The sequence below is a fragment of the Osmia lignaria genome, chromosome 7, assembly GCF_051020975.1.
Source record: "Osmia lignaria lignaria isolate PbOS001 chromosome 7, iyOsmLign1, whole genome shotgun sequence".
Taxonomy (NCBI): Eukaryota; Metazoa; Arthropoda; class Insecta; order Hymenoptera; family Megachilidae; genus Osmia; species Osmia lignaria.
In genome coordinates this window covers 9,769,428-9,788,547 of record NC_135038.1, presented here as the reverse complement: position 1 = coordinate 9,788,547, position 19,120 = coordinate 9,769,428, and the positions used below count along the sequence as shown (strand labels likewise).

Genomic DNA, 19,120 nt, shown 5'->3' with positions numbered 1-19,120 from the left:
TAGGGCCCGCGAGCTTCCTGCCAGGAACGACTTTTCCTTATTCAGGAAATAAACGAAAGAAGAAAAAACGAATTGTGCCAATATTTGTTTGATCCCATTCGAATTTTCATTTCCTGAAAAATTTACAATATAAAATAAAAAAAGATTTAGAGACCTTTGCTGCTGCTAAATCGTTTCAAATTTCACACGAGGAGAAATATAAATCGAAAGAAGAAAAGTATCGACGGTTAATTCGAAAACCAGTAATATTCGGTGTTCATCCAACCCAGAAATTCGCAAATTCTCCAAAAAAAAAGGGGCAATCGAGACGTAAGAAAAAGGGGATACCTTATTTCAGGGAATCAGGCTGGTGCAATGGCTACGAGGGTGAAATAACGGGCAACGCGATTTCCAATCTTTGTAGCCGAAAATCGTCCTTGATCCCCGTGCGGGAAAAGAAGCATGAGCTCATAGAAGCTCGAAAACTTCTCGTTTTCCAACCACGAAGAGGAAGAAGAAGAAAAGGAAAACGAACTCGGCAGTGGCCGCCAGGATTACAGGCAAAATACGTCGAAACGAAATCCTTTCATCCCTTAATGCCGATTTCCCTCGCTAACGGACTGCCGTGTCGTTTCAATCTGACGCGGAGGATTCGATGGGTCAAACATTTTCAGAAACGATAAAGAAATGGTCAGAAAGATTGTCAAGAATCTGTGAAGGAATTTTCAAAAGGAAAAATCTAAAAACCAATAAATTCTAACAACTTAAAGTATTTCAATTTCAATTTCCATAACAATTGCAAATATTTCAAAACGTTTAATTTTATTTACCTATCTACAAAAATTCATCTTTTTATGGAATTTTCCTATATCAACGATATTTGATCATAAATTTATTGATCCATCATCAATACATTTTTACGAGTGTACTTTTCGACAAATTGATACCGGAAGTGGCTGGTCTCGTAAAAGAAAGCGTTCAGGGAATTTTTCTCATAAACGTTAAAAAAATTGTTCCAGTCAACGACGCTAAACTCAGTCACCATTTTGGTTGCGTTATTTCCATGGTTTTACGCCGACAAGAATAAACCAGCCTCGGGAGGATAAAGACACGGTGGTTCAGTTGCACCGCGAAGAAGTCGGCGAGCGAGCTCGATGAAGCAACGAATAGAGGACGGAAGAAAGATAGAGAAAAAGAAAGAGAAGATAACGGCGAAGAAATGCGGCAGAGAAATAGATTATGGCCTGCGGGTGAAAAAGGAACTCAGTTATTCCTCGAGGAAAAGCAGATTACAAGATGTATCATCGCTGAGGCTTGCCAAGACTTTATGGGGATGTAACTGCTACTATGATCGATTCGCTAATACTGTAACCTTTGAACAGCGAAGCCTGGGTCAATAGTGGCCCAAACTTACAAAACATATAAAAGAATATTAAAGTTAAGTCTATAATTTAAAAACGAAAGGGTTTCATATATTGGAAGAATGTAGAAAATGAAAATAATATGAATTACATAATTAAAGGAATATTAGGGATTAATTTATAATTATAATAAAATTTGAGTGTGATCTATTTTAACATCATTACTATAAATTAATTTTCACGCTTTCTTAATGTAAAATATCAAATAAATAGTAACATAAAGAAATTATAATAATTCTCCACCGTTCATAATGGCCCACCCTTCAAGGGATAATGACACGAATTCGACCAAATTCAGGTTTTTCAATTGTTAATTAGAACACTATGATGACCTAAGATTTGATCTATGTTCAAATCTAATGTTTAAAGTAGATCTACTGTTATTTCTTTTATTTTGGGTACACCAACAGGCACAGTAGTTTCTGAATGTTTTCCACGATGCTGAATGTTTCAGAAACGTCTAAAGCAAATACACGTCGCAAACATTGACGGATTCGGTAGGGCGAAAAGTAACGAAAGACGATCGCTTGAAATGTGATTGAAAAAGTTACCCTTTGCTCGTGGAGACAGATTTATTTCCCACTATACGAAACGTGTACTGAATCATTCAATATTTTCTCTTTTCTTCTTAACCCTATATAAATAAATTGTGGTAATTTTCTAAAATTTGGTAAGTTACAAAATAGAATTATTTACAGATAATCAAAATATTTCTATCATCATAGAGGATGCTATTAAGTTGTCACCGCGAATCTATTCAACAATCCCGGAACAATAGGGGCTGGTAGCTGGTTTCGTTGCCAACGAAATACGTAGAAGTGTCTTTTAATAACCGACTGCTTCAACGACTTAGTTAAAGACTAACTCGAAGAGTGACCAAGAACAAGAAGGAAAGTAGGAGGATCGCCTTTTGGACGTTGTTGCCAACAGATCGTGGGGGTTTGTAGCGAACCGGAAAACGGAAACCGAGGGTTGGCGAGCAAGAGAGAGACACGAAGAGAGTTGCCTTTGTTCTTGGCTGGCGTTTTGTTTCAGGATTACGAGCTTATGAAGTATTCGCGTTTATCTGCGACAACTACATGCCCGAGGGGGTTGGCGTGGGTGCGGGCCAACTGGAGCGAGACAACCAAAAGCGGGACCGGTGTCTGTTAATCCGCGAGCGGTTCTGCTGATTTCAAATTAATTATCGCGTTAAACTGCTGCTCGCGTTTAATTCCTATCAACGACTCTGACTACACTTTCCTGTAAACAACGTGGAGCAGAGGAAACCATTTCCAACCTCTTGAAAAATATTTTTATATTCAATGCGTTTATCCTTATTTCCAGTTTTAATTAATTGTATAATATTTTTAGGTTTAAGATCTCACTTGCCATTGGCTAAAATAGTAAAGGATTAGAAACATCAAATATAAAAGCAAATGGTTAATTGTCTATTTTTAAACGATAACGTAATTTATCCCTCGAGTGGCGGACCATAGAGAGAGCCCAAATTTTAATTTACAGATGCGAAGAAAATAAAGAGAACGAGAAACGAAGCGATTAAAATTAAAGAGAACTAGATAGAACTTTTTCTTAATATGTATTAGATGACTTTAATTCAGTTAACAACTAAACTACCTCGGTCTGTTATTTAATTAAAGACACGCCTTATAATTTGCTCGCAGTATAATTAGACGATTAAAGGAACTGTAAGCGAAGAGAAAGAATAAGGAAAAGTAATTTGAGGGGGTGTCGAAATGAAATTTCGAATTCACCCTGCTAACATCGAATTTAACTGGACAATTTCTAATTAGATGTCTCAAACGATGTCTTTTAATTTACATTTAATTAAATCCATTCAATTCTTCTAACGTTATACGTTTATTGGAACAACGGTGCATTATTATTAAAATGTTTAAATAAAGCTCAGGATAATTATTTTCCGATGCATTTCATCCACAAAGAGTCCTACTCTCGATAATAGTGCAAGCTTGAAAAATGCGCTTATTATTCAAAGAGGAAATATATATAAACTCAAGGGTTGATGTAATCTCGATAAAAATGCATCATAAAGGGGTTAATAATAAACTTGTTACCGATAAACTAATAATAAATGGGTAATTTAGGTCGATAAACTCACCGTATTTTCGATACCACTGTGGGTGTGAATTCCAGTTGAAGGAATCCTAACTCTTGTGGTCTCACATCCTCTAAACTGCTGTACCTAACGTAGGTACATGGTGGTGTGGAAATACCTGAAATCAGAAATAATAATACGGTTAGTAGGTGACACATTTATTTTCAAAATTCCGTGTCAGCTTTTTTCATTTTATTTTAAATACTACAAATTTTTGCTTTCACGTTTATTTAGAGACTAATAGCTTGTTCATTTTTTTTTTATTATCATGCAATCCCTATTCAAAACTCCAATCAACTCTCTTTGTAAATTCATACAATAGATTCATACACATTCATTCCTTGCCACAAACATTAATAAATCCACACTTTACTACATTTATTCGGTTAATTATCTACATATATTCATCGTTTCTTGTCTGATCAATTAGATTCCTATTCTACTTATCCTTTCATCCAGGAGTCTTATTCAATTTATTGCACCTACCAGGGTTTCTTTCTACTACATGTCTGACTATTTATTATCTTATACTACTTGTGTGACAATCCAGTACTCTTTCCCAATTTGCCCAGCTATTTATTGACTTATACTACTTGGCTACCCTCCTATTGATCATATTCTATATGTCTGACAACGCAACACCCCTTATGCAAATATTTTATGGAAATATTGCATAAAAGAGTTTTAAATAAAATTTTTTATTCACAAATCGCCACATGAAATACGATATTTTCCAACAGAGTCGATATAACGTCTCTATTCAATTTTAATGACATCTATGTACATTTCCATCAAAGAAATGAATATTCTTTCAAATACAAGCACGTTGAACGTTGAAAACTCCAGTAAAATGGAGCGATTCTCATTCATCTGGAATAAAATCAAAGTAATTGGTAATTTCGATTTTCAGTTCCATCGTACTCCCGGAAGCGTTGAATCTCACGTCACTCAACAGGTCGCGATACGTCCAAGATTACGAACCGTGACCCCGTGAAACGTTATCTCTCTCGTCTCTTTCTATCTTTCGCGATTGCGAATCGAGGGGACCGGTTAACTTCGTATTTGAATCATGTTCCGCGCCATGAAATCGATCATCGCCCCGTTTTGGACTTCTGCCGATTCGACGGTGCTGGACCCGGCTTTGTTCACCGGTGGAAACGCGTGGAAAGGGCGAAAGGGTGGCGCTCGAATAACGAGCCAACTGCGTTAACGTCGAAAAATCAATAGGGTCGCGTACATTCCTCATAAATAAATATGAATATCGCGGGCTCTGCACGGACGAGTATCGAGCGTAAATTTATTATAACCACGGCTGCGCCGGTCTGTGCAGCCTGCCCCGAAATCGAAACGATCGATTCCAATTTCGACGATCGAACTAACACACGTGCATCCATTTTCGAGTTAGCAGTGTGATAAAACGGAAAAAATACCCGATACCTTTAACTTTCTTCCATAGACTTAATTAATATTATAAATTCGCGTTCAATGTGGACACTTTACAGAAATAATTAACAAGGAGAATTCGAACGATAAGAATAATCACGTCTACTGTTCAGTTTATTCTTACTGGAACTTTGTTATGAATTAAATAAAGCCCTTCTTAAACAAAGAGCTAAAACAAAGAAACGTTAACGAGCTAAAGCTGTTACAACGAAGGAACAAAGAACAACTATGACAAATTAAACTCGAATAAATCTGAAAGAGAATGTTATCTGTATAATGAGGAGAATTATATGAATTAGAGATAATTGAAAAAAAAAAAATAAAGTGAAGTATATAGTTTGCACGCTCTAGGATACTATAAAGTATAAATGCATAAATATCTGCAGTTTATGCAGCTGATGCATTTATGCATTTTAGTTATAGTCCTTCCTCTTCGTCCAATTTATTTTACAAAAAAAAAAGTGAAATTGATATCTGTTGTAATTTCTAATAAAATTATGTTTACTGATGAATTCATAAAAATATCAAAGAATTTTCAAAGCGAAAATTACCTTCTGCATAATTGCACCATCAATTCACAAAAATCTATTTCAAAGATAAATTACAGCACCTTATAACTATCAAGAAACCATCACAGTAAATCGTTAGTAGCTCTTTAAAAAAATCCTTCCAAACAACGGGAACAGAGACAGCTTTAAAATAAGGGGGCTTGTCGAAGGAAGCCGAACTTCCGGATCCCAAAACGAGAGGGATGGGCCGACAATCGTTGGCTCTAGGAGCGCAAGGGGGATGCAACTTCTAGTTGTAGAGTTTCGAAGGCGCCTCTAATACCTTTGAGCCGTGAAGTTTATACTTCTCGCAGACAGCTCGCTTTAAAACGCGAAATAGCTTTTCGAATCCCGGATTGAACCTAATTTGACAAATTTATCTTATTTCAAGGAAGCATTTCTGGTTTTTCTAAACTTCTGTTTTCTCGTTTTTATGAAGAATACGTCTATCAGGTTTGAAAAAAAGACGGTAGCTTGTCTGACTCGCACCTGGTGCAAAAGCACCTCATCGATTTTATAATCTCCGTGCCCTCTTTTCCTTTCTCCCGCCCTTCACAGGCTATTACCTCTTCCGCCTCCCCATCCCTGATAACGCCCTGTCCCGAAATTATCTCTTTCTCTTTTCCGCCCTCCTCAGCTCTTGTCTCTTCTTTTCCTTCCTCCAACAGCCGTCTTTTTTTTCCAAGCCGTATTATGTTCCGCTGATTCGCGGTTAATGAGACGAGAACAGACCCGTGAGACTATCCTGTATAAACCGAGACCGTTCGCAAATGATGAAAAAAGGAAATTTTTGCTCGCCTTGCAACACTTTGTCGAGAGTTTCGATGACGGGAAACGAAGGATCCAGTTGAGTTTTCGCAATGATAAATTTTTATTTGATCGTTCTTCGTTTTCCGGAGAACTCCGATGAGTTCGCTTACTTGCTGTTTTAATGATTGATGCGAATACTTCTTCCGATACTTTGAATTTTTTTCATTAAATTAACATTAAGAACGAGGGGCGTTTAGTGCATTGGCATAACTAGGAAGGGAAGAGGGTGGGCCACCCTCCTGCGAATCTGGATTGGCCTCTAATGTTCCATAATTTCAAAATTTCTGATTTTCCACGTTTCAGAATTACAAAATTATAAATCTTCATAATTGCAAATTTTCCAAAATTCTGAAATTCAGAAGCTTAGAATTTTTAAATTTCAACATTCCTTACTCCAAAACTAAAATTTCTAAACAACCTGGCCTACCCCAGAAGAAAGTCCAAATTACACCAATGATTTCAAATTGAAAAGACAAAAAGGAACTCCGTACCACACAATGTCGAGTACAATATTGCATTATTTAAAACGCAATAAAATTGTATAAACAGTTTAATACTTTGAAATAACCATGGAAACCTTTCCCTGTCTTTTCAGAATCGATGTATCGGCTACGAATGCTTTAAGAAGCATCCTATAAATGTATTGAATAATAAATTTAAAGAAGACAGTTCAAACTTCAGAAAGATATTTTCCGGATGAAATGGACGACAGTGCGGCATCCGAGAAAACACATGAAATTTAATATTTATGGCGTTTTCCAAAGGTAGCAGGAAATTCAATAAACTCCTCCTGCTACCGTCGGCTCGGAGACCGAATGTCTAGCCGTGTATTTGTACCTGCATCTATCTATTTATTCATCAGTCTACATGTACCTGTCTCTTTGCCTATTTACTCCTCGTTAATGTTTCACACTCGACACGTTCGTATCTTGTTTGACTTTGCTGCCTTCGGTACGTTCGTCTTTCAGCTTGAGAGTCCTTCAGTGTCGCGTCTTGCTTCCTTGAAATCGTTAAAATGCAAAGCTTGCACACTCTGATGCAGGAAATTTGTGAACGTCGAAAATGAATCGTAACGCTTCGACAAAAACTTCCGTCCCTTTCAACTAACTTAATTCGTTCGAGAATTGGACCCTCCAAACGGAATTTTCCCGCGAGAACGCGAATCAAAGGGATTCTGAACGACTATCAGGCACAGGTGATGGGTTATTTAGATTTTTCTTTCATTTTCCTTACCCTCAATTTTTGGTTACATTAAGTTTGCCATTGGTGGCATAGAATAATTGAAATTATTAAAGGTATACGAGAATTATCCACTTGGTACCTTACAAAATTAAATTTATAAACTGCAACGCATTTTGAAACCTTTCACAGTATAGGTGTTAATCTGTAATAAACGCTTACAAACTTTTATCAGATTTTAATGCATCCCTGGCAAAAATTTTAATAAAACATTCGCAGAGATGCGAACGGTGTTACACACACGCACACTGTGGAGTCGGTTCATTTTTAGGGAAGTACCAACTCGGCGCGATCGTGTGTCACGTTAACAATTAATTAATTGAATAGATTGCAAGTGTGAGACACCGTGTACGTGCCGGATGAAATTTCCTCCTGAATATTTCGAGCGTGTAACGCGTTACACTGCACACGCGTGTTACAGTCTGATGCACGTACGCTTGGACAGGGTGGATTTTCATGAAGCTTTTGAAAATCCAAATTAGCTAGACCGGTGACAGGTGCGTCATCAGGCGTAATTTAAAACCGGAACAGTGCTGTTCCATGAAATAGCTGACGATTCCTAGCTCGGCCTTCACTGTCCACCATGACAATTTTCACGGTAAAAAGGAAAATTCGTTCTCTTTTTTAATTTAGATCATTGGAATATATAAATCTGGATTTAATTCAAGTTTCCATATTTTATATATTTTTAATATACTGAGAATATTAAATTCGACTACGATTTATTTAAATTATTTTGTGAAGAATTGGAGAAATTTTAAAAATCTAAGATTTTCAGCTATTGACAGAGCTCTAGTCGGTTGGATTACAGTTTCCCGGGTAATTGATCTCGACTATTTTATCGGATAAATCAAGGTCGGAGAAGACGATAGGAAGTGTCTCGAGATCGATTAAAAAATCACAATTTTTCAAAAATTTTCCGATAACTTCGAATCCAAAAAATAACCTAACCTAACCTACCCAACCCAACTTATCAGCTAGAATAGCTAGCCTTTGAATTAGCTTAGCTTAGTTCTCCTTAGTTCTCCAAATTGTGATTTTTTAAAATGGCCATAACTTTGTAACGCCACGTGATATCGACCTCGAGACACTTCCTATCGTCTTCTCCAATCTTGATTTATCCGATAAAATAGTCGAGATCAATTACTCGGGAAACTGCAATCTAACCCTTTAGTCTTGTAAAGAACCGAGGAAATATTTGGAACAACAAATACAAACCGCGATCAAGGTCGGTGCGTCAGCAAACGTAAAAATCCCAATACTAACCGCGGCGTGCAACGTTAACCGGAAAGCGAGCTCTTTAAACCGAGTTCCGGCAATCAGGCATCAAAGGGTCGTCGTCCCTTTCAGCAGCGACCTTCGAAAAAGGCGCAACACGCCACGGAAACGGCAAAAAGCGAATGCTACTTCGCCAACGATACCGACGGGGCTGCCTATCTAGCCAGAAGGCCAGCCAATGTTTGTGAGTGCACTCTGAAATAATCATAGCTTTCCAGGCTAAGTGGAATCCCTGTTGTACACGTGGAAACGTACATTGCTATCAAACTATGTGACGTTCAACCAGGGCCGGATTAAATGGGGGTCCAAAGGGGGCCACAGCCCTGGGCCTCATTATAAAACTTCCATTTATTATATCAAAAAATGTTGTCTGATGGAAACAAAGAAGAGATACTATTTTAACGCTTAATTAAGTTGAAAATCAACGGTCAATAATGGAAGTGAAGTTTTTAATAAGACCAGGTCCAATGGTAGACGAGGGAGCCTAACTTTAATTTTACCGACGCCTTTGTGAAAGCACCGAATACCAAAGACTCGAGAAACTCTGATGAAGACGGGTTGAAGAGGAGCGAGAGATCCATAGGGGTGGTTGAATAGCGAGCAAGGCGCCAGGAGAACAACAAACCGCTACGAGACCGCGATGGCTGACGCTTCGCTCTAATGGCACCACTCAAGATGCAATATCGCTGCATGAATATTATATAGCATCCACACGACCACCATCTGCCAGATACTCGCGTCTTTACAGCCACCTTAGGCTAGTGTATCGTCGTGGTACCAGCCTGCCATGTTCTTGGCTACGAATATACATGTCTCACAATAGTTAGTTGGTTAATAGTGGATATAAAATTCAAAATAATGGGGGACATTCGTTACGTATGTATCGAGTACTTGTCAAACATTGGGATCTCTCGTGTATATTATTTTTTATTTATTATCATCTTCTTCTCTAAAATATTTTAAGTATCATATTGGCTATTTAATTGAATTTTTAGCACACATTCAGAAAAAATTGTTAAAATCTTCCATAAATAACTGTACGATCCAGTCACGTTGTAGATCTTTCTTATCACGTTGCTCTTTCAAATACCATTAATCCAGTTACCAGTAGAGGCGAGATGTCGTGACTATTACTCAACGTTTTATTAAACTTTCAACGCGTCAGAGGAGTCAGCCGCGTGACAAAACGGTGGTAGCTGGCTAACGACGAAAAATGATTTCTTATTTTTCCAACCGACGCGGAGGCTGTTCGAGGGATCAAAAGCGTTTTACCAGGGCGGTTCTTTAAGAACATCGGCGAGAACGTTAAGTATTCATCGGGCGTTTTCGCGTCTTCGTGCCTTCTCGTCACTCTGCGTGCTGTGTCTTCGAAAGTGGGAATCTAGCAGGCAATCCACCTCCCCCTATAACCGCCATTATCGTTCACCCTCCATCCTCGATTCAGCTCCTCGCTCTTCGACTTAATGCCTCGTCCAATTTCACTGCGCTTCGACCCGAAATTACGACCAAGTTCCGTGGAAAATATTAATTCCAAACGTTTTCAACGTGTGTTCCTCGGATATTACGAACTGGCTCCTACACGTGACCAAACTTTGAAGAAACTTTCAGGGCGCTATTCAATCTTTCCACCTTGGATTAAATACTTTTTGATTCAATAGAATTCTTTTTTTTCGTTACAATAGTTTTAAACTGTCAAATAAAATATTTGACGATATAATAAAATTAATTGTCTACCCGAAACTAGTTCGATTAATAAAATAATGTTTCGAATCTAAGCTAATGAAACTTTTCTAAATTCATTAGATCCAATTAAATCGACCACTGCTGTTTCCCTAAAAAGAAATTCGAGCAGCCGAAACCCGCGAGGCGTGACGAAACTTTTTCACAGCAACTTTCACGACCAAGTATCGCAACAAATAATTGCATTTCGACTTACAGTAGGACCCTCTTAAATTGTCCGAATCCATTTGGCGTACGGCTAACACACTGGATTCTAACGGATGCCGACATGCTAAGAGCTTTCGTTCCGCTGCCTACTCTTTCGAGCTTTATAGGATTCCGTGGCTTTTTACGCCGACTAGCAGGTAAAGGAAGGAAGAAAGGGTAGTTGGTGGTACTGGAGAGCTTCCACAACGAAATGGATTGCGGAGACGAAATCGCGAGACTGCCAAGCGGTGTTAGAAGAAGCCCCGTTTGTCAGCTTCGAGATACCCTTTGTCAAGAAGAGCCATCGAGTAATGGCCCCTTTCAAGGGTCCAAGATCTTTGAGAAGGGAAAACAGATTTTCTGAAAATACTTTTTCAAAATCTATTCGATAATATTAGCACCCCACAATTTTTAGGGGTACTATTGATTTCCTATTCGAATATTGATTTTATTATTATATCTTGTACAGAAGAGCCACGACTAACTCATCGATTCGAAATCACGTTACATTATAAACGAAAATTCTCACGAAGGAATAGAAAACGAGGGAACGATTTTCCGTGTTGAAGAGCTCGATTATTCGAAGCGACAAGGTACAAAAAAAAAAAAAGAAAAAATAATCGTCGACGCGACGAGAGAACGTTCCGAGACCAAGTTCGTTGGTGTTCCCTGCTCGCCTGAAGCAGCAAGATGGCCGGTCTGAAACAAAGAGCTGGGAATGACGTTGTTTACGAGGCTCGATTGTTTTAAAAAGAGACGAAGGTCGAGCATCGCGAGGAAGGAGGAAGAAGAAGCTAGAGAATCGAGGGGTAGAAGAAGGGTTAGAGAGTCGCACAAAGAGGGTTGAACTGCAACGAGGAGAGGGATAAAAGGTTGCATCGCAGAGGGTGGAGGATTTTCCTCTGGCCTCGTCGACTCGAAGACGCACTAAGAGAAAGGGACGAAGGAAAAGACTTGGCGACCTCGATTGTTTTATTGGACCGGATTAAAAAGCACACTCGGGCCCGATTGTTTGTAATTCCGATGAAAAAGCAGCGCGATAAAGGAATCGTTGCCCGGAGGCTGCACCTGCTGGAAACTTGCATCCAGAATATTCTATAGCGTGACTAAGAATAAGGTGGTCGGATTTAAAGACGATCTACCGAGGCTTCGTCTTCTTGAAATTGATTGAAAAAATCAATCGTTGCTGTTGGAAGAAAGATTCGAATATTTTAAATTGAATTGGTGAATTGAATAATTAATCTTGATTTTTGCAAGAATAATTTTCTGATTTTAATAATATAGCTCGAATGTCTATTTTAAGTATCCTTTTTTTTGGAATGAATTTGAATAAAGTTATTTAATATTGCAAGACAATTTTCATATTCATTTCTTGTTAATCAACTGATGCATATTCATTCATGGAATGCAGAATGCACTTCAATTCCTCGAAATCGTGTACCATTCATTTCTTATGAGCGAAGAATCAAAAAATTTGAATCAAGGAACCGTTCAACGGAATTTATATTCTCGTTGTTCCAATTCGTTGTTTTTACCAGTCCATAAACGTTTAGAAGAAAAGTAATCTACTATCAGAGATAGCATACATTCCCTTAGCCATTTGCAGTCTGTAAATTGTTTTACAGAAACCAAATCCCCTACCATAAATATTCTTTTTTGGCTATGAAAAGAACTTTCAGTTATAAACTGCTCTTTGTCGAAGAAATTAATTAAAACAATGGTTCCATCCAAATAATTCAAATTTATTATTTCAAACTTACGATTAAACGATGCATCGTGGCATTGTTTTCCTTGAAAAAACAGTGAATCATATCAGAACACGTTTTGAACATTTTTCATCGTGCAATTAACGGGTTAGCAGGCGCCTTGAAGGGAGCTTCAGAGAGCTGGTTAGAGGTTACTAAAAGGGGAGAGATAAGTGAGTCTGGTGTACAAATTGAATTTTAATTCACAAAGGGAGATTTCACAGAGATTGGTAATTTTAATATAGTAAAGGATGAGAGAAAATGAACGTACACACGTGTCGTAATTGAATGAAAATTTTTAATATCCCATCTGGTTTGAGTTTAAATCCACACAGACGGCTTAAATGTCCATTGTTACTGTGCATTTCACAATGATATTGTATTTAAACCGGTAGTTTGAAAATTGATAAAGGAGACAATACAACAATCTCGACATCAATGAAAAAAATATTTTCCAGTATTCGAATATCTCATTGAGTTCAATCGAACAAAAAGAGTTCTAAGCCTTGAATAGAGAAGCTCGAGTCACAAGTGACCCAAATTTAGAGAACATATAGAAGGACATTAATCCAAAGCTAAATGTATAAATATTTCAACGAAACAGCGTAAAATTTAGAAAACGAAGATAATATGAATCACGTAATTAAATTAAAAGTAGGACTGTCTCTATGGTCCGCCGTCTGAAGAGAATTTTTCACCATCATAACCTTCGAAAATGATACATTTTTATCTTCCTTTTCCCCTCCAACTGAAAGGATGGAAGCTTGACAAATTTTCCGCTCCTACAGTCCTCTTTGCGGCAATATAACGAGGGTCTATTGTATTTTAAAAAATAAAATTTAAACTAGTCACTCGGTGTGTAAAATACAATTTTGGAGGAGATAATGGAAATGAATGGTACAAGTAAGTGAGAGAGTAAACTTCTTCCTCGTCATTCTTAAATTCATAAGAAGCCCTGATGATGAATGTACATGGAGCATCGATCAAAACAGATTCTCTCTTGTGAAAGCAAGGAAGATAAACCGACAGAGGATTCTAACAAATCCTTCAAAGTCACGCCTTTGAGCAAATATTTGCCACTGTCCACATTTATCTTCAACCACGTGGAACAATTTACACGTATCCAATGTTGTAATAAATCAAGTAGACAATTTCCCCGCCTCGCTACTCGTTTACATAAATTTATTTGTGGCCAACAGATGTGTATCACGAGGCTCACTAATTTGATGCATACAAACATGCTTCGGATATATCAGTACATAAGTGAATAAAATCATTGAAAATTAAATAAATTTTTGAGATAATATTTGTATTACTTTATTGCGTTTTGTTTTGAAGATATATGGCGAAAAGTGACACGAATTTATGGGACTACTTAGTATAACTTTGCTTATTCTTTTTCTTTTCGATTCAGCAACAAAGACGACTGGTACGATGTACCTTGGGACATTTATTGCCGCAATGAAGCATCGTTCAGATTATTATGCGCCAAGCTGCATTCTTATGCAACGCTTAATCGCCTTGTTCAACACCCACAACCGCCATTAATCCTTGTGGGCGGTCGTTAAAAAGACAGACACCGAAAAATAGTACCTCTGGGGTGAAATTGAATCTTAATCTTGATACACGTCTGACTTTTTATTTTCTTATGCAATCAGGTTAACTTCTGAAGTTTAACTTGATGAATGACTTTAGTGATACAATTATTTTTTTTTAATATTTGAAAATAATATAAAAGAGAAGATGATTGATGTCTTTAGAGTTATAATATTTGTTCTTGATTTTCAAATTGAAACTTGAGGGTTGGATATAGAAAGTTTCACATGGTTTGAAGAAAATCTAAATGAATTTATTTGGTAATAATATTAAAATTGGAATCATGGCTAAGAAAGATTTTGCTTGAATAATAGATAATAAAAAGTCGTCCGTATATCGAGTGACCTTTAATCTCTCAATATTTATTACAAATAATTTTCTAAGCTAACATTTTCATCTACTATATTTTCTACTAATTCCAATTTAAAAAGTAATAACTTCCTAATTTACAAAACTTCACAGAACATCGTTATTTTCCCTAGGAAAACTTGATTTGACTGCTAGTGTACAGTAATACACCCACGTACAATAAGGTACGTATAGTACCTTTGATAAAAAGTACTGTAGCAGTTCTGTTTGTATTTGCCACCGTCCCGCAATCACGTACACGTGGAATGAAGCTTTCATTGAACAGCCTAGTGGTAATTATTCACCGCACTGTGACTCTGTTTCCCCTAGTCGTTAAAGACGGAAATTCATCGAGATTGGTACACGCGTTTTTTCCCCACGCACCTTTGATGCGAGAGTCACTCGCGTTGGTCGAAAGCGTTAATTAAGTCTCGTTAGTAAACCAATCAATATGGGAAATTATTAGCGGTACTAAACAGGATCATTATTTCGTGTTCGTTTGAGCCTGGCGAAATATCTTTAATTGGCAACTTTTATAATATTCTTTTTATGGCTGACATATGGTTGACGGGGAACACTACTTTTATATTACCATATCAATTAGGATGCAAATTTTATTTTATTTCATTTGCGTAATAAGTTAATTTAGATTATCCTAAATTCAGCTTTCCTGAATTGAACGTCAAAATCATTGATTTTTCGAAGACCTCTAAAGAGGAACAGCTTTAGGATATTTTTTTCAAAGGATAAAAACGAGGGCACTGCGTGCATGTGCGATATCGCTGCACTTTTTTTGAATTTATCCTTGACACGGATGACCCGATTCAACGAAGTCAATAACTCAGCAACCGGACGGTTCTGGCAAACAAGCAATGGATCGATGTGTTTGTTCGTCATCCACGTGATTGATGATGACCAACGCGAAACGATGGAGACAGCGAATCTGGTAGCTTTACCGTGACAGAACGATAAATTTGAAGCTTTTGCTAATTCGACTTTTTCCACGACGTTTCGCCGTGAAATTGGCTAACTTTTCCAACAGGAATGCGTTTCCCGCGATTCTCTGTCAAAGCGAAAGAACAGCGATGCTCGAGGAAGTGAATATTGGAATTACGAGATTCTCGATCGAGATAAAAGGTTTTGTAGAACGTTGATACTTGATCGATTTGAATATTCGAACGTGTTCTTTTATTTTAATATTCTATACTATTTATTATTTAAAATACCTAATACGGATATTTGCAATTAGATAAACAAAAGAATTCTTCACAACATGGATGATGGATTCCTATGGAAATTCAATCACTATCCAAAAATATGGATCAGTTACTTGAATAAAAAATCGTTGGTTATTCAAGATTAACTTATTATTCGTAAATATGTTTAAGTCTGCTAGGCGTAGAACAATATTCAAGACAGGAATCCAAAATGTATGATCGATGGTGGCACGAGTTAATCGACCATGCTCGACAAGCACCATTCCTGAATCAGCTTAAGCCTCGACGACCATTGAAATTGCCTCTTAATCGAACCAGAACCGTCATCGAGTCATAAATCTTATGTACGTTGAAGTGTGTATAAGGATACGCGTGGAGCAGTCATTAAGTTATATACAAAGTCAGATAACAATAAGAATTAGCAATAAACAAAGAAAAAACTAAATATGTTAGAAAATTTCATGCTATTAACAACACATTGACTGCCACAGTAGAAAAGACTATACATAGTCAGACATAGTAAAATTTCAATTATTATATTAAGGATACGATTGGTTAATTTTTAATTGTTAGCTTTCAAACTGATACTTTACATTATTGTTATTGGTACCAATACTGATACTAATACAAATACTAATTTTAATTGTAATTCTAATTCTAATAATACTGCTGTTCGAAACTTACGTTTCTTTGTATTTTATTTATTATTTGATTAAATGAGATTTAAGGTATTGATTAGTGGTAACCATCATAGCACTCAATGTGATAATTTATAGATATTTATATAAAATTGACGGGTAGTGCAACCAACATGAAATTTTATATTCTAATTTTGCGATAGAAGTTAAGAACTGATCATGTAGATTATCATTTTAGAAATTTCACTGCAGACATACGTTTCAGCTGGTAATAAATTCAAACTACGAATCGATCGTCGAAAGGTAGCTGACTCGAAGGAATCGGAAAGGAATCATCTACTCTGAACGAGCAAAGAACAGAAGGAGATTACTCGTCTGCTTTCAGCTACCTCGAGGCGTGTTTGGTTAATCCGACGCTGACGGTGATTCGTTTTGGATTAACTCTTACTTCGGATGGTGTCAGACTTTGAGCTGTCGTTTTCGCGTCAGATTACACAACGCCGATCGGAATTTTAGTAAATTAATTAATCGCCTGTTTCGAGAGCTTGTCAAATCACAATGACAGTATCAATGCCGTCGAATGAAAATTTCGAAAAGCATTTCAACAGTTGTCACGTGTCTTTGAATATTGTAGAAATTTCATTGGTATCATCGGATATCGGGCATACCAGATTGCCAAAAATTTTAACCGGGTTCAAATGAAATTCCGATCAAGTTGCTGGTAATACCTATCGAACATGATAAACGTCATCGAGCTCTTCAAATTAAATTCGTATAAAATTCATCACGGTGACTTTTAATATTATAATTTAATTTCCATCGAATTGATTATAATATCTTTTAACGATAATTAAAAACATTCGGCTATTTGATGGCATTAAAATTATATTTTGAATATTTGTGCTTTTCGATGAGAAATAAATTTCGACAAAAATAGGAAACTGAATAGAGGAGTATTTATTTAAGATCTATTGTTGGAAACTTGAAAATTCCTTAGAAACAACTTTATTTTCTTGTCTATAATTGATTCGACAGACTTGCACGATGAATTTTGCTGAGATATAAATTATGATATGATATTATTGATTTCGAACGAGTAGATAAAAGGCAAGCAACTTGCTGAAAACAGTTCATCATGCGGTTCGTCGTATCTCTGTGCAGAGCAACGGAAACCTACAAGATTCATTGGAAAACAAACCACGAACCGGAAGGTAAGTTCGCCGGTAATCATCAATTATACGCGTCGAGGAGAAAAATCAATAAACTACGGATCGCCTGCAGCGAGCCCACAAAATACTTATCGAATAGGACAACTTTTGAAAATATTAAGTTAACCCTTTTTCAAATTTCCAACTTTAATTTCTGGGCTCATGAAAGTACTATATATGATTTTCTGGGAACACTATTTTATTCAAGTACCATTTAAAAATTTGAGTAATTACCTATAAAAAAAATTCCAAAATTTTAGGGGGTATTTTTCATCCCCTTAGAGAGAAATTTGGAATTTTTAAACGCTTACGGATGCAGAAGGATGGGTGCCTATAATTTGTGCGAACGATCGAACGGAATCGGGCAACGCTCTACTTATCAGTCAAAATCTGCATAAAATCTGGCGGATTCATGAAACTGGATCCCATAATCGCGCGTGCATCTATGCGCATCCGTGGAAAACGCGAATAAATTGCAAATATCGTTTCGATGCTTCTTCTTTTCAATGGAAGTCGCTTGTAATCCTTTTGTCGGGCATCATAAGGCATCAACAATCTCTACCGAGGCGCCTAGTGCTCCATCTTTGGCGTTCATCCAACGCTTCCGGTTGGTTGCCTTCACGACTCATCGCTTCGTGCAATCCTCCTGTAACTCCTCGATTCTACCCGCGTTTGCGTGTTTTACTTTAATCGGCTTTTCCTACATGCCTTTCACGCTTGTTAAACCTCCTCAACGCGGTGCAACATTCAAATTAAAAAAGAGAAAAGTGGAAAAGAAAATCGTAATCCGAATAATACGAGCCTTTGACAAATATTTGGAAAATATTTGGAAAATTTTATAAAATGATTAGAATTTTTTTGTACTGCACAAAGAAGATATTATCTTAAAAATGAAATAAATTTTAAGACACCCCATTGGTAGTACCCAATGGTACGCGAAGCAAAGAGGTGTTATTCCATACATTATGAGAAAAAAGAGCAACACTTTCGTTTATCGTCTTAATGAGATGGTCGACAATCGTTTGGAAGAATGACGAGAAGAATTTTTCGACAAATATCCGTTCGATCGATCGATCATCGTCAACGGAACTTGAACGTATTACAGGCTTTTGTCATCCTGTCTTTGCCGAAATGAATTGGCAGTCCCATAGAGTCTTTGATGGATATCTCCATTAAGCGCTCGTCCATTGAAAAAAAAATATTAAAAAAGTGAAAAAGAAAAATAACATGCATAAAACTGTGGCTTTCTTTGATCTCTGGCGCAGTGTAGCAAGCATGCATTAATCTTGCATTACTAGCGATGCTTTGAAACCGACAGCTTCCCGCATATTTTAAAACACAAAGCGGACTTCAACAGACCCGTCTTCCCTTCCCAAAGGATTAACATTTTTATGACGTCCGCAGCTTATTCAGTGTAAATTCGTCCTGTTAATTTACACGACTAAAGAACACGGTTGGTCAACTTTTATCTTTGATCATGAACACGTCTGATGTACTACATAATTCTTTGTAAAATATAATTATTTTTAGTTGAGAGATAAAAATGTTAGACCACCAGAGAAATTTAAGTTGAAGTTTTTTTGTAAAATTACACGTGTAACATGCTAG

At 37.0% G+C, this 19,120-nt stretch overlaps 1 protein-coding gene across 2 annotated transcripts in view; it reads right to left on the bottom strand.

Annotated features, from left to right (window-relative positions):
• LOC117604355 (uncharacterized) overlaps positions 1 to 19,120 on the bottom strand; it is a 153,240-nt gene that overhangs the window by 71,509 nt on the left and 62,611 nt on the right. For both annotated transcript variants that reach the window (XM_034324317.2, XM_034324316.2), the window contains exon 3: positions 3,520 to 3,634. In XM_034324317.2, the coding sequence (XP_034180208.1) occupies positions 3,520 to 3,634 (115 nt within the window). The remainder of the gene's footprint in view (positions 1 to 3,519; positions 3,635 to 19,120) is intronic.